This window comes from Heptranchias perlo, chromosome 42 (genome assembly GCF_035084215.1).
Source record: "Heptranchias perlo isolate sHepPer1 chromosome 42, sHepPer1.hap1, whole genome shotgun sequence".
NCBI classification, from domain to species: Eukaryota; Metazoa; Chordata; class Chondrichthyes; order Hexanchiformes; family Hexanchidae; genus Heptranchias; species Heptranchias perlo.
In genome coordinates, this window is record NC_090366.1 from 11,652,291 (window position 1) to 11,668,491 (window position 16,201).

Consider the following 16,201-nt stretch of genomic DNA (forward strand, 5'->3'; position numbering starts at 1 on the left):
TATATATTGAACTAATTTAAACCCATGTCCTATTGTTCTATCGCCACCGTTTGATTTGAAAGTACTGTTTTGTTTTAACTTGATCCTATCCCCTTCCTTCTCTTGTATCCCTCTATAAGATCACCCCTTCACAGGTTGAGATGCCTGGGGGCTTAGTTCAAAATGGGCAGAATCTCTTTGGCCGCCCGTTACAGGCCTGGCCCGATATTCAGCTGCAGTGAAGTCAATCGAGCCGAATATTGCGCCAGGCGTATAACGGGAGCTCGATACGCTACCCCTCCCCGTTTATCGCTAATGCCCGAAGGGAGTATCCCTCCTACCCCATCTAGGTCTCCCCAGTCTTTCCTTAAATCTCAGTCCCCCTGACACCGGGAATCGGACTGGTGGACTCTTCTCTGCGATGCCTCCAGTTGTTGAATGTCAGTGGGTCGCATTCTCGCCTCCGAGTCAGGAGGTCGTGAGTTCGAGCCCCCACTCCAGAGACTTGAGCCTCATAATCCAGGTTGATGCTCCCAGCGCCGATACTGAGAGGGTGCTGCACTGTCGGAGGTGCCGTCTTTCGGATGAGACGTTAAACCGAGGCCCCGTCTGCCCTCTCAGGTGGATGTAAAAGATCCCACGGCCACTATTGGAAGAAGAGCAGGGGGAGTTCTCCCCGGTGTCCTGGGGCCGATATTTATCCCTCAACGAACATCACTAAAAAAACAGATGATCTGGTCATTTATCACATTGCTGTTTGTGGGATCTTGCTGTGCGCAAATTGGCTGCTACGTTTCCTACATTACAACAGTGACTACACTTCAAAAAGTACTTCATTGGCTGTAAAGCGCTTTGGGACGTCCTGAGGTCGTGAAAGGCGCTATATAAATGCAAATCCTTTTTCTCCTTCTTGTAACTCAGTGACCATTCAGTGTAGACAAATGTGAGGTCATCCACTTTGGATCAAAAAAGGATAGAACAGGGTACTTTCTAAATGGTAAAAAGTTAAAAACAGTGGATGTCCAAAGGGACTTAGGGGTTCAGGTACATCGATCATTGAAGTGTCATGAACAGGTGCAGAAAATAATCAATAAGGCTAATGGAATGCTGGCCTTTATATCCAGAGGACTGGAGTACAAGGGGGCAGAAGTTATGCTGCAGCTATACAAAACCCTGGTTAGACCGCACCTGGAGTACTGTGAGCAGTTCTGGGCACCGCACCTTCGGAAGGAGATATTGGCCTTGGAGGGAGTGCAGCGTAGGTTTACTAGAATGATACCTGGACTTCAAGGGTTAAGTTACGAGGAGAGATTACACAAATTGGGGTTGTATTCTCTGGAGTTTCGAAGGTTAAGGGGTGATCTGATCGAAGTTTATAAGATATTAAGGGGAACGGATAGGGTGGATAGAGAGAAACTATTTCCGCTGGTTGGGGATTCTAGGAGTAGGGGGCACAGTCTAAAAATTAGAGCCAGACCTTTCAGGGGTGAGATTAGAAAACATTTCTACACACAAAGGGTGGTAGAAGTTTGGAACTCTCTTCCGCAAACGGCAATTGATACTAGCTCAATTGCGAAATTTAAATCTGAGATTGATAGCTTTTTGGCAACCAAAGGTATTAAGGGATATGGGCCAAAGGCAGGTATATGGAGTTAGATCACAGATCAGCCATGATCTTATCAAATGGCGGAGCAGGCACGAGGGGCTGAATGGCCTCCTCCTGTTCCTATGTTTCTATGTTCCAGAAGTGGAGATTCAGGGTGGAGTTTGACTCGAATCCTGTTTGACCAGGATTCCCTCAGTCTTGTCCTTCACGGTTCTGACTACTGTAATTCACTATTCTAATTGGTTTTGTTGGTTGTTGCTCCATGTTGGTCGGCTAAATTGGGAGTTCATCTTTCACCTTCATCCTTGGCTAGTTCAGCACTACTCCTGGAGTAAGTGCGTCTCGATAAGTTAACGTGTAAACCTGTCAGAGAAAGGACACCCCTCTCCCCATCGGTCTGGGTGCGTCCCACAGAGACAGGGCAGAAAGACCGTGCTCCTTCCCTCTTTCTTTCTCACTTCTGTCCATTCTCCTCCCCATCCTTGTCTCCCTCTGCCCCTACGTTCAGTCAGAACTCCCTCACCCTTTCTCCCCTTTTCTCGTTGCAGTAAGTTTTTCCGAAATCTGCGCCAGAAAATCATTCGACTGCTCAATTACGGAGGAAGGCAGAGTGGGTAATGCCCCAGGGCCGCCCGCAAATCCATGGCGTCTTCAAACCGCCTGCGACCTGGAACAATTTGGGCAGAACAGCAAAGTTTTCAGTGTTTTAACCTCACTCCCCTACATACTTATGTTACCCTTGAGTTTGTGCATCACCTTATCGTATGCTCAGATAAGCTTACAGCCAGTGAATTACTTTGGACCTGCCGTAATGTGGGAAACGCAGCAGCCAATTTGCGCACAGCAAGATCCCACAAACAACAAGTGATAGAAATTACCTGTTTTATTTTCTTGATGGTTTTGCTTGAGGGATAAATATTGACCCAAGACACCAGGAGAACCCCCCTCTGCTCTTTTTCCATTCCTCCATGTGATCGTTTACGTCCACCTGAGAGGGTAGATGGGGTTGGAGGCCTCAGTTTAACGTCTCATCCGAAAGACGGCACCTCCGACAGCGCAGCGCTCCCTCAGCACTGGCACTGGGAGCGTCGGCCTGGGATTATGGGGCTCAAGTCCTGGAGTGGGGGCTCGAGCCCACGACCTTCTGACTCAGAGGCGAGAGTGAGGCCCACAGAGCCCATTCAGAACAAGCACCCATTGAGTTTTGGAACCTGCGTTGAATGGGCGGTGGGAGCAGATTCAATAATAACTTTCAAAAGGGGAATTGGATAAATACTTGAAAAGGAACGATTTGCAGGGATAAGGGGAGAAGAGCAGGGGGGGAGTGGGACAAATTGGACAGCTCTTTCAAAGAGCCGGCACAGGCACGATGGGCTGAATGGCCTCTTTCCGTGCTGTATCATTCTACGATTCTATTCCATAAGTTCTCTCGCAAATTTGACAAGTCCTTTTCGCAGCTGTTGGACAGTAATAATTGGCGAGATTTTCAGTTCTGGCATGTCGGCAGTGCAGAAGCAGACGATCCAGCTGAGTACTTAATGTATTGTCTTCAATGTACCTCCGTGAAATGTCCAAATAAAAGCATCAGGTACCAACCTACTCCTGGATCAATTGTTCTTTCTCACCTTTATCTTATTTGGAACGGTCAGTCCTTCCTGCACGTATTAGCCTCCTGTTTCCATCCCTCTCCCTCCAGTCCTGGACAACTTCAACTGCGACGGTGAATTGGCTTTAAATCCTTGTGGTGATTTTCCAGATCCTCCATGGTCCAATCCCTGCCCTGTCCGACCTCAAATCTCCTACATGCTTTGGCGACACTGGAATACTTCCATTTATTTTTAAAAATTCGTTTTTGGGATGTGGGCGTCGCTGGCGAGGCCGGCATTTATTGCCCATCCCTAGTTGCCCCTTGAGAAGGTGGTGGTGAGCCGCCTTCTTGAACCGCTGCAGTCCGTGTGGTGAAGATTCTCCCACAGTGCTGTTAGGAAGGGAGTTCCAGGGTTTTGACCCAGCGACGATGAAGGAACGGCCGATATATTTCCAAGTCGGGATGGTGTGTGACTTGGAGGGGAACGTGCAGGTGGTGTTGTTCCCATGCGCCTGCTGCCCTTCTCCTTCTAGGTGGTAGAGGTCGCGGGTTTGGGAGGTGCTGTCGAAGAAGCCTTGGCGAGTTGCTGCAGTGCATCCTGTGGATGGTGCACACTGCAGCCACAGTGCGGCGGTGGTGAAGGGAGTGAATGTTTAGGGTGGTGGATGGGGTGCCAATCAAGCGGGCTGCTTTGTCCTGGATGGTGTCGAGCTTCTTGAATGTTGTTGGAGCTGCACTCATCCAGGCAAATGGAGAGTATTCCATCACACTCCTGACTTGTGCCTTGTAGATGGTGGAAAGGCTTTGGGGAGTCAGGAGGTGAGTCACTCGCCGCAGAATACCCAGCCTCTGACCTGCTCTCGTTGCCACAGTTTTTATATGGCTGGTCCAGTTAAGTTTCTGGTCAATGGTGACCCCCAGGATGTTGATGGTGGGGGATTCGGCGATGGTAATGCCGTTGAATGTCAAGGGGAGGTGGTTAGACTCTCTCTTGTTGGAGATGGTCATTGCCTGGCACTTGTCTGGCACGAATATTACTTCACACTTATTAGTGCAAGCCTGGATGTTGTCCGGAGAATCAAGAATTAAGTTTTCAATCAAAGTTTAACATATTTCGGGTGCGCTTTCCCCCAAGGAATGCCCAGAACAGTAGGACGGGATTTTGTGTGTCTTTAATGAGGTACCGAGGTCCGAAATATTTTTAAAAAGAGAACAAAGAAAGCCTTGCATTTATATAACGCCTTTCACCACCTCAGGACGTCCCAAAGGGCTTTACAGCCAATGACGTGCATTCACTGTTGTAATGTAGGAAACGCAGAAGCCAATTTGCGCACAGCAAGATCCCACAAACAGCGTATTGATAAATGACCAGATCATCTGCTTTTTTAGTGATGTTGGTTGAGGGATAAATATTGGCCCCAGGACACCCCCTGCTCTTCTTCGAAAGAGCGCCCGTGGTATCTTTTACATTCACCTGCAGAGGGCAGACGGGACCTTGTTAAGATCTCATCCGAAAGATGGCACCAGCACTCCTTCGGTTCTGGCAGCGACAGCCTGGACTATGTGCTTAAATACGTAGAGTGGGATTCGAACCCACAATCTTCTGACTCAGAGACGAGAGTGGTCCCCAATGAGCCTCGGCTGACACCTTGAGAGAGAGGGGAGGAAGGTCCCCAGTTCACAATCTGTTGTGAGGCCTCCAGACCCTAAAGAGTCTTACTTAAGTCACAGCTACGGTTAACTCAGTGTGGCATGATATTTGTTTATCGACAACACGACCTGACTCACTCTGGTTAAGCAATATGTGGAGAGATATTTCGCATCTCAGACAGATGTGAGCCAGGCGTTCCCTGTAGCACAATTATAATAAATTAAAACTAATTATCATTGCAAGAATTTTACATAAAAGTGGGAAGCGAAGACTGAAATCTCACACTGGGTCAAAGCACCAGAACTTTGGGTAAGTGTTTTCTGTGATTCCGAAACTATTATTTTGCTGAGATATTTAATAAGAGAGAACTTTGTGGGTTATTCCAATGGTCCAAAGTTTTGACTGAAATTTATTAACCAATATTGATCTCAATCATTTATTTACAGATAGTAGGATTCGGTCTTGGCTGATTGAAGCACTCTCTCCTCTGACAAACTTTCTCTCTTTCACTCTCTCTCTTTCTCTTTTTCTCCCTCTCGCTCTTTCTTTCTCTCTTTCGTTCTCTCTTTCTCTCTTTTTTCCTTCGTTCCCTCTTTCTTTCTCTCTTTTTGTCTCCCTTTTTCTCTCCTTCTCTCTTTCTCCTTCTCCTCTCTCTCCTTCTTTTACTCTTTCTGATTCCCTTTCTCTCTCTCTTTCCCTTTTTCCCTCTCTCTTTCTCTCTTTTTTCCTCCTTTCCCTCTTTCTTTCTCTTTCCCTCTCTCTTTCTTCCTTTCGTTCTCTCTTTCTTTCTCTCTTTCTTTTACTCTTACTTTCTCCCTTTCTCTCCCTCTTTTTCTCTTTCTTTTCCTTCTCCTTCTCTCTTTCTCCTTCTCCTCTCTCTCATTCTTTTACTCTTTCTGATTCCCTTTCTCTCTCTCTTTCCCTTTTTCCCTCTCTCTTTCTCTCTTTTTTCCTCCTTTCCCTCTTTCTTTCTCCCTCTCTCTTTCTTCCTTTCGTTCTCTCTTTCTTTCTCTCTTTCTTTTACTCTTTCTTTCTCCCTTTCTCTCCCTCTTTTTCTCCTTCTTTTCCTTCTCCTTCTCTCTTTCTCCTTCTCCTCTCTCTCCTTCTCTCTCTTTCTTTTACTCTTTCTGATTCCCTTTCTCTCTCTCTTTCCCTTTTTCCCTCTCTCTTTCTCTCTTTTTTCCTTCTTTCCCTCTTTCTTTCTCTCTTTTTGTCTCCCTTTCTCTCTCCTTCTCTCTTTCTCCTTCTCCTCTCTCTCCTTTTTTTACTCTTTCTGATTCCCTTTCTCTCTCTCTTTCCCTTTTTCCCTCTCTCTTTCTCTCTTTTTTCCTTCTTTCCCTCATTCTTTCTCTTTCCCTCTCTCTTTCTTCCTTTCGTTCTCTCTTTCTTTCTCTCTTTCTTTTACTCTTTCTTTCTCCCTTTCTCTCCCTCTTTTTCCTTTCTTTTCCTTCTCCTTCTCTCTTTCTCCTTCTCCTCTCTCTCCTTCTCTCTCTTTCTTTTACTCTTTCTGATTCCCTTTCTCTCTCTCTTTCCCCTTTTCTCTCTCTTACTCTCTTTTTTCCTTCTTTCCTTTTTTCTTTCTCTCTTTTTGTCTCCCTTTCTCCCTCCTTCTCTCTTTCTCCTTCTCTCTCTCCTCTCTCTTTCTTTTACTCTTTCTGATTCCCTTTCTCTCTCTCTTTCTTCCTTTCATTCTCTCTTTCTTTCCCTCTTTCTTTTACTCTTTCTTTCTCCCTTTCTCTCCCTCTTTTTCTCTTTCTTTTCCTTCTCTTTCTCTCTTTCTTCCATCCTTCCTTTCAAGGTAAGGACGAGTGTGTAAGACTGTCGGTGAGTGTGTCTAGCACCTGTGTAGTAGTGAACTAGTGCGCTGAGTCCCTTCAGTAGGAGTACTAGACGCTCTCCCGTGACGTTGCTCACGGTTAGAGGCCATGCTACCTCAGATATTCCTCTCCGGCCCACAAAAGCATCAGCCAGGGGTCGGCCAGGCCCACGGATTTGATGAGTCCCACCAAAAAAGCCTTTTTATTGGCCCTCCTTCTCCTTGCTGCTTGTCTCGCTCAGATTCTCCAGTCTGAATTGTGATGCACGCAAGGCCGAGCGACACTGACTTCCAACACCCATTACGGACACTCCACTCAACCCTGGGGGGGGGGCGGGCTATGCGAAGGGGACAGATTCCAACCCTTAGTGGGACACATGCATCCTGTGGACGGTACACACTGCAGCCACGGTGTGCCGGTGGTGAAGGGAGTGAATGTTTAGGGTGGTGGATGGGGTGCCGATCGAGCGGGCTGCCTTGTCCTGGATGGTGTCGAGCTTCTCGAGTGTTGCTGGAGCTGCACTCATCCAGGCAAGTGGAGAGTATTCCATCACACTCCTGACTTGTGCCTTGTAGATGGTGGAGAGGCTTTGGGGAGTCAGGAGGTGAGTCACTCGCCACAGAATACCCAGCCTCTGACCTGCTCTAGTCGTCAGGGTAGAAAATATTTGGGGAGCATCTCATTCGTTCCCAGATGATCAAACATTTCTGTATCTTCTTAGCTCTTCAGAGGAAGTAAGGGAGTCTAACTACAATTGCACAGGGCTTTAGTGAGACCTCACCTGGAGTACTGTGTACAGTTTTGGTCTCCTTATCCAAGGAAGGATATACTTGCCTTAGAGGCGGTGCAACGAAGGTTCACTAGATTGATTCCTGGGATGAGAGGGTTGTCCTATGAGGAGAGGTTGAGTAGAATGGGCCCATACTCTCTGGAGTTTAGAAGAATGAGAGGTGATCTCATTGAAACATAAAATTCTGAGGGGGCTTGACAGGGGTAGATGCTGAGAGGTTGATTCCCCTGGCTGGAGAGTCTAGAACTAGGGGGCATAGTCTCAGGATAAGGGGTCGTCCATTTAAGACTGAGATGAGGAGGAATTTCTTCACTCAGAGGGTTGTGAATCTTTGGAATTCTCTACCCCAGAGGGCTGTCGATGCTCAGTCGTTGAGTATATTCAAGGCTGAGATAGATAGATTTTTGGACTCAAGGGGAATCAAGGGATATGGGGATCGGGCAGGAAAGTGGAGTTGAGGTCGAAGATCAGCCATGAGGAGGCTCGAGGGGCCAAGTGGCCTATTCCTGCTCCTATTTCTTATGCTCTTATGTTCTTCAGATCCAAAAGAAGATAACATCTGCGGAAATGAAACTCCAGCTCTGTGGTCTGGCCATGAGTGCTTTCTCCTTGATTGTCCTCACAGGTCAGTACGCAAAGACACACCAAACAAGAAGTGTCTTGAGACATAACTTCAACGAACCTTTCATTGGTAACTTCAAGTAAAGTCCCTCACTGTTACTGGTGGCCAAGAGGCAATAAATGTGGATAGATTTAAAGGAGGAGAGAGAGAGAGAGACGAAGAGGTTTAGGGAGGGAATTTCAGAGATTAGAGCCGAAGACATGGCCGCCAATGGACGGGTGATGGGAAAATGGGGAGATGGACAAGAGGCCGCCCTAAGAATAACAGTGAGTTTGGGCTTTTAGGGCCGGAGGAGGTGACTGAGATAGGGAGGGGCGAGGACATGGAGAGATTTAAACAGGAGACTCTGGGCAACCGGGGACCAATGTAAGTCAAGGGTGAGGGGTGAGCGGGCACTGGTGTGGGAGCAGATGAGCTGAAGTTTATGGAGGGTGGGAGATGGGAGGCCGGCCAGGAGAGCATTGGGATAGTCCGGTCTGGAGGTAACTAAGGCACGGGTGAGGGTTTCAGCAGCAGGTAGGCTGAGGCAGGGGCGATGTTACGGAGGTGGAAGTAGGCGGCCTTGGTGATGGAGAGGATATTGGAGTTGGAAGCTCACCTCGTGGTCAAATCGGACGCCAAGGTTGCGAACGGCCTGGTTCAGCCTCAGACAGTGGCCAGAGCGAGGGATGGAGTCGGTGGCGAGGGAACGGAGTTTGTGGAGGGGAACGAAGACAATGGCTTCGATCTTCCCAATATTTAGTTGGAGGAAATAATGTCTTGTCTGAGACTGGAGGTCGGACAATGATCTGACAATACCGAGGCAGTGGAGGGGTCAAGAGAGGTGGTGGTGGTGAGGTAGAGCTGGGTGTCGTCAAGTACATGCGGAACCTGACCCCATTACTTGGGATGATGTCGCCAAGAGGCAGCATGTAGAAGAGGAGGGGGGCAAGAATAGATCCTTGGGGGACTCCAGAGGTAACAGTGCAGGGGGCGGGAAGAGGAGCCATTGCTGGAGATGCTCTGGCTGTGATTTGATAGCTAATATTGGAACTCAGGAAGGGCATTCCACAGAGCTGGACAAGGGAGGAGAGACTAGCATCTGTGGATGAGCAGAGAGATTTAGGGGTCCAGGTACACAAATCACTAAAAGCTAGTGGACAGGTCAAAAAATAGTCAAAAAGGCCAATGGAATGTTGGCCTTTATCTCAACGGAGTTGGAATACAAAGGGGTGGAGGTTATGTTAGAGCTGTTCAGAGCTCTGGTCACACCCCCTCTGGAGATACTGCGTTCAGTTCTGGGCACCGCACCTCAGGAAGGAGATATTGGCCTTGGAGGGGGTGCAGGGCAGATTCACCAGAATGATACCGGGGCTAAAAGGGTTAAATTACGAGGACAGGTTGCACAGACTAGGCTTGTATTCCCTCGAGTGTAGAAGATTAAGGGGTGATCTAATCGAGGGGTTTAAGATGATTAAAGGATTCGATAGGGTCGATAGAGAGAAACTATTTCCTCTGGTGGGGGGAGTCCAGAACAAGGGGGCAGAACCTTAAAATTAGAGCCAGGCCGTTCAGGGGTGATGTCGGGAAGCACTTCTTCACACAAAGGGGAGTGGGAATCTGGAACTCTCTCCCCCAAAAAGCTGTTGAGGCCGGGGGTCAATTGGATCTTTCAAGATAGATTTTTGTTGGGTGAGGGTATCGAGGGATACGGATCAAAGGCGGGTAGATGGAGTTGAGGTGCAGATCAACCATGATCTAACTGAACGACGGAACAGGCTCGAGGGGCTGAATGGCCTTCTCCCGATCCTATGTTTCGACAGAAATGAATGGTGTGCATGGGAACTATTACAGGAGTTAACCGTGTGTACCTGGGCCATTGCAGAGACTGAGAATGTGTATGTTTGTCCTTGTAGAAACTGTCTCCTGTCACGGAGAATCAGACACACAACAGTCCCCGCCTGAGGACGACGCAACGTTGGTGTTCTTGGAGAAGCTGGCAGAGAATGGCAAGAGATTGGCAGACCGGGCAGTTGGCACAGTCCTGGAATTATTAAACGACAGCAACAAGCAGAAATTAAAATACGTAGTGAAGTGAGTGAGATGATCAGTAACAACCTGCATTTATATAGCGCCTTTAACGGTAAAACATCCCCAAGGCGCTTCACAGGAGCGATTATCAAACAAAATTTAACACCGAGCCACATAAGGAGATATTCAGACAGGCGACCAAAAGCTTGGTCAAAGAGGCAGGTTTTAAGGAGCGTCTTAAAGGAGGAGAGAGAGAGACGGAGAGGTTTAGGGAGGGAATTCCAGAGCTCGGGGCCCAGGCAGCTGAAGGCACGGCCGCCAATGGTGGAGCGATGGAAATCGGGGGATGCGCGAGAGGCCAGAATTGGAGCAGCGCGGAGATCTCGGAGGGTTGGGGGAGGTTACAGAGATAGGGAGGAGGCCCTGGAGGGATTTGAACAGGAGGATGAGAATCTTAAAATCGAGGCGTTGCCAGACCGGGAGCCGATGTATGTCAGCGAGCGCAGGGGGTGATGGGTGAACCTGGGTGACCACTCATTTTAATGGCGGGTCGGCCTGAAGGGAGGTGAGGGATAATTGCAACCACTCCAGGGCTGGATCGAGTGTCCATGGGCTAGTAAGGGGAGGCAGCCCAATCCAGTCGGCCCCCTCCCTAACCAGGAGACACGAGCCCAGTTGCGGAGGCCCCATCGCAGCCACTTCAGGTGACGCAGCCCTGGACGAGGGTTGGATTCGGAGACTGCTTGATGACCACGGTCTCAGCTCTGGACCTCCGCACCGACACTCCGGCCTTGGGGGATATCCAGCACCGAGTGACCAGAACCGACACTGGGAGGAAGGGACTGAGTAAAGTTGGGTTACGTTCCCCTGGAGATGAGGAGGCTCGAGGGGGTTTGACCTGATCGAGGCGGCTAACACAATTAAAGGGGAAGTGACAGAGACAGACCGGGAATGGCTGTTCGCTCTAGAAGGGGAGTTCAGGAAGGATCTTGGAATGAGGATTAAGAAGGGAATGGAAGCAATACATCTCACAAAGACTGGGGGAGGGTGTGGGACACAGAGCCCCGAGAGCGTCCAGGAACAGGGCCACCCGGAGATGGTCTTCCAAAGGAGATGGGACCTTGATCTCTCACTCACTCTCTCTCTCTCTCCCTCTCTCCCACTCTGTCTCTCTCTCTCTCTCTCCCTCTCTCTCACTCTGTCTCTCTCTCTCTCCCTCTCTGTCTCTCTCTTTCTCTCTCCCACTCTGTCTCTTTCTCTCTCTCTCCCACTCACTCTCTCTCTCTCTCTCCCACTCCGTCTCTCTCTTTCTCTCTCTCACTCTGTCTCTCTCTCTCTCCCTCTCTGTCTCTCTCTTTCTCTCTCTCACTCTGTCTCTCTCTCTCTCCCTCTCTGTCTCTCTCTTTCTCTCTCTCACTCTCTCTCTCTCTCTCTACCTCTCTGTCTCTCTCTCTCTCCCACTCACTCTCTCTCTCTCTCCCCCACTCTGTCTCTCTCTTTCTCTCTCCCACTCTGTCTCTTTCTCTCTCTCTCCCACTCACTCTCTCTCACTCTCTCTCCCACTCCGTCTCTCTCTTTCTCTCTCTCATTCTGTCTCTGTCTCTCTCCCTCTCTGTCTCTCTTTCTCTCTCTCACTCTGTCTCTCTCTCTCTCTCTCCATCTCTGTCTCTCTCTCTCCCACTCTGTCTCTCTCTCTCTCTCTCCCCCATTCTGTCTCTCTCTTTCTCTCTCCCACTCTGTCTCTCTCTTTCTGTCTCTCGCTTTCTCTCTCCCACTCTGTCTGTCTCTCTCTCCCACTCACTCTCTCTCTCTCCCACTCTGTCTCTCTCTTTCTCTCTCCCACTCTGTCTCTCTCCCACTCTGTCTCTCTCTCCCACTCTGTCTCTCTCTCTCTCTCCCATTCTGTCTCTCTCTCTCTCCCACTCTGTCCCTCTCTCTCTCTCTCACTCTGTCTGTCTCTCTCTCTCTCCCACTCTGTCTCTCTCTCTCTCCCACTCTGTCTGTCTGTCTCTCTCTCTCCCACTCACTCTCTCTCTCTCTCCGACTCACTCTCTCTCTCTCTCCCACTCTCTCTCTCTCTCCCACTCACTCTCTCTCTCTCTCTCCCACTCTGTCTGTCTCTGTCTCTCTCTCTCCCACTCACTCTCTCTCTCTCTCCCCCACTCTGTCTCTCTCTTTCTCTCTCCCACTCTGTCTCTTTCTCTCTCTCTCCCACTCACTCTCTCTCTCTCTCCCACTCCGTCTCTCTCTTTCTCTCTCTCACTCTGTCTCTGTCTCTCTCCCTCTCTGTCTCTCTTTCTCTCTCTCACTCTGTCTCTCTCTCTCTCTCTCCCTCTCTGTCTCTCTCTCTCCCACTCTGTCTGTCTCTCTCTCTTTCTCTCTCCCACTCTGTCTCTCACTCTCTCTCTCACCCACTCTGTCTCTCTCTTTCTCTCTCCCACTCTGTCTCTCTCTTTCTCTCTCCCACTCTGTCTGTCTCTCTCTCCCACTCACTCTCTCTCTCTCCCACTCTGTCTCTCTCTTTCTCTCTCCCACTCTGTCTCTCTCCCACTCTGTCTCTCTCTCCCACTATGTCTCTCTCTCTCTCTCCCATTCTGTCTCTCTCTCTCTCCCACTCTGTCTCTCTCTCTCTCTCTCTCTTACTCTGTCTGTCTCTCTCTCTCTCCCACTCTGTCTCTCTCTCTCTCCCACTCTGTCTGTCTGTCTCTCTCTCTCCCACTCACTCTCTCTCTCTCCTACTCACTCTCTCTCTCCCACTCTCCCTCTCTCTCTCCCACTCACTCTCTCTCTCTCTCTCCCACTCTGTCTGTCTCTGTCTCTCTCTCTCCCACTCACTCTCTCTCTCTCTCCCCCACTCTGTCTCTCTCTTTCTCTCTCCCACTCTGTCTCTCACTCTCTCTCTCCCCCATTCTGTCTCTCTCTTTCTCTCTCCCACTCTGTCTCTCTTTCTCTCTCCCACTCTGTCTCTCTCTTTCTCTCTCCCACTCTTTCTCTCTCTTTCTCTCTCCCACTCTGTCTGTCTCTCTCTCCCACTCACTCTCTCTCTCCCACTCTGTCTCTCTCTTTCTCTCTCCCACTCTGTCTCTCTCCCACTCTGTCTCTCTCTCCCACTCTCTCTCTCTCCTACTCTCTCTCTCTCTCTCCCACTCACTCTCTCTCTCTCTCCTACTCTCTCTCTCTCCCACTCACTCTCTCTCTCTCTCTCCTACTCTCTCTCTCTCTCCCACTCACTCTCTCTCTCCCCCACTCTGTCTCTCTCTTTCTCTCTCCCACTCTGTCTCTCACTCTCTCTCTCCCCCATTCTGTCTCTCTCTTTCTCTCTCCCACTCTGTCTCTCTTTCTCTCTCCCACTCACTCTCTCTCTCTCCTACTCTCTCTCTCTCCCACTCACTCTCTCTCTCTCTCCTACTCTCTCTCTCTCTCCCACTCACTCTCTCTCTCTCTCCCCCACTCTGTCTCTCTCTTTCTCTCTCCCACTCTGTCTCTCACTCTCTCTCTCCCCCATTCTGTCTCTCTCTTTCTCTCTCCCACTCTGTCTCTCTTTCTCTCTCCCACTCTGTCTCTCTCTTTCTCTCTCCCACTCTGTATGTCTCTCTCTCCCCACTCACTCTCTCTCTCCCACTCTGTCTCTCTCTTTCTCTCTCCCACTCTGTCTCTCTCTCCACTCTGTCTCTCTCCCACTCTGTCTCTCTCTCCCACTCTCTCTCTCTCTCTCCTACTCTCTCTCTCTCTCTCCTACTCTCTCTCTCTCCCACTCACTCTCTCTCTCTCTCCTACTCTCTCTCTCTCTCCCACTCTCCCTCTCTCTCTCCCACTCACTCTCTCTCTCTCTCCCACTCTGTCTGTCTCTGTCTCTCTCTCTCCCACTCACTCTCTCTCTCTCCCCCCCACTCTGTCTCTCTCTTTCTCTCTCCCACTCTGTCTCTTTCTCTCTCTCTCCCACTCACTCTCTCTCTCTCCCACTCCGTCTCTCTCTCTCCTACTCACTCTCTCTCTCCCACTCTCTCTCTCTCTCTCCCACTCTCTCTCTCTTTCTCTCCCACACTCTCTCTCTCCCACTCACTCTCTCTCTCTCTCTCCTACTCACTCTCTCTCTCTCCCACTCACTCTGTCTCTCTCTTTCTCTCTCCCACTCTGTCTCTCACTCTCTCTCTCCCACTCTGTCTCTCACTCTCTCTCTCTCCCACTCTGTCTCTCACTCTCTCTCTCTCCCACTCTGTCTCTGTCTCTCTCTCTCTCCTACTCACTCTCTCTCTCTCCCACTCACTCTGTCTCTCTCTTCTCTCTCCCACTCTGTCTCTCACTCTCTCTCTCACACTCTGTCTCTCACTCTCTCTCTCTCCCACTCTGTCTCTCACTCTCTCTCTCTCTCCCACTCTGTCTCTGTCTCTCTCTCTCTCCTTCTCTCTCTCTCTCTCTCCCACTCACTCTCTCTCTCTCTCCTACTCTCTCTCTCTCTCCCACTCTCTCTCTCTCTCCCACTCACTCTCTCTCTCTCTCTTCTCCCACTCACTCTCTCCTCACTCACTCTCTCTCTCTCTCCCACTCACTCTCTCTCTCTCTCCCACTCACTCTCTCTCTCTCCTACTCTCTCTCTCTCTCCCACTCACTCTCTCTCTCTCCTCCTACTCTCTCTCTCTCCCACTCACTCTCTCTCTCCTACTCTCTCTCTCCCACTCACTCTCTCTCTCTCTCCTACTCTCTCTCTCCTCCCACTCTCTCTCTCTCTCTCCCACTCACTCTCTCTCTCTCTCTCCTACTCTCTCTCTCTCTCTCCCACTCACTCTCTCTCTCCTACTCTCTCTCTCTCTCCCACTCACTCTCTCTCTTTCTCCTACTCACTCTCTCTCTCCCACTCTCTCTCTCTCTCCCACTCTCTCTCTCTCTCTCCTACTCTCTCTCTCTCTCTCTCCCACTCACTCTCTCTCTCTCTCCTACTCTCTCTCTCTGCCACTCACTCTCTCTCTCCTACTCTCTCTCTCTCTCTCTCCCACTCACTCTCTCTCTCTCTTACTCTCTCTCTCTCCCACTCACTCTCTCTCTCCTACTCTCTCTCTCTCTCCCACTCACTCTCTCTCTCTCCCACTCTCTCTCTCTCTCCCACTCACTCTCTCTCTCTCCCACTCACTCTCTCTCTCTCTCTCCCACTCTCTCTCTCTCTCTCCCACTCACTCTCTCTCTCTCCCACTCACTCTCTCTCTCTCTCCCACTCTCTCTCTCTCTCTCTCCTACTCTCTCTCTCTCTCCCACTCACTCTCTCTCTCTCTCCCACTCACTCTCTCTCTCTCTCCCACTCACTCTCTCTCTCTCTCCTACTCTCTCTCTCTCTCCCACTCACTCTCTCTCTCTCCTACTCTCTCTCTCTCTCCCACTCACTCTCTCTCTCTCTCCCACTCACTCTCTCTCTCTCTCTCTCTCCCACTCTGTCTCTCTCTCTCTCTCTCCCACTCTCTCTCTCTCTCTCCCACTCACTCTCTCTCTCTCTCTCCCACTCTGTCTCTCTCTCTCTCTCTCCCACTCTGTCTCTCTCTCTCCCACTCTCTCTCTCTCCTACTCTCTCTCTCTCTCCCACTCTCTCTCTCTCTCTCCCACTCACTCTCTCTCTCTCTCTCCCATTCACTCTCTCTCTCTCTCCTACTCTCTCTCTCTCTCCCACTCTGTCTCTCTCTCTCCCACTCTCTCTCTCTCTCTCCTACTCTCTCTCTCTCTCCCACTCTGTCTCTCTCTCTCCCACTCTCTCTCTCTCTCTCCTACTCTCTTTCTCTCTCCCACTCTGTCTCTCACTCTCTCTCTCCCACTCTGTCTCTCACTCTCTCTCTCCCACTCTGTCTCTCTCTCTCCCACTCTCTCTCTCTCCTACTCTCTCTCTCTCTCCCACTCTGTCTCTCCGTGCCTCTGATTCCTCACAAGTACTCTTGAAATTCAGTGAGGTAGAAACCCTTTCATCCTTGAGTTTTAGAAAGATGGGACTCGGTTCCAATTTTAATCTGGAAGAAGCAACGATCTTTGTCTCATTAAAATCATAGAATCATACAGCACAGAAGGAGGCCATTCGGCCCATCGTGCCTGTGCCGGCTCTTTGACCCACTCCCCCCGTAGCCCTGCAAATATCTCCTTTCCAAGTGTACATCCAATTTA

At 49.9% G+C, this 16,201-nt stretch overlaps 1 protein-coding gene across 1 annotated transcript; it reads left to right on the top strand.

The window, feature by feature from the left end:
* Positions 1-3,082: 3,082 nt before the first annotated feature.
* On the top strand, positions 3,083-10,120 carry LOC137306143 (NADH-ubiquinone oxidoreductase chain 2-like). Its single transcript, XM_067975200.1, has 4 exons — positions 3,083-3,116; positions 5,271-6,648; positions 7,972-8,056; positions 9,949-10,120. Exons 1-2 carry the CDS (start codon positions 3,083-3,085, stop codon positions 6,638-6,640), a joined length of 1,404 nt encoding a protein of 467 aa, XP_067831301.1. The 3' UTR covers positions 6,641-6,648; positions 7,972-8,056; positions 9,949-10,120.
* Positions 10,121-16,201: the final 6,081 nt, after the last annotated feature.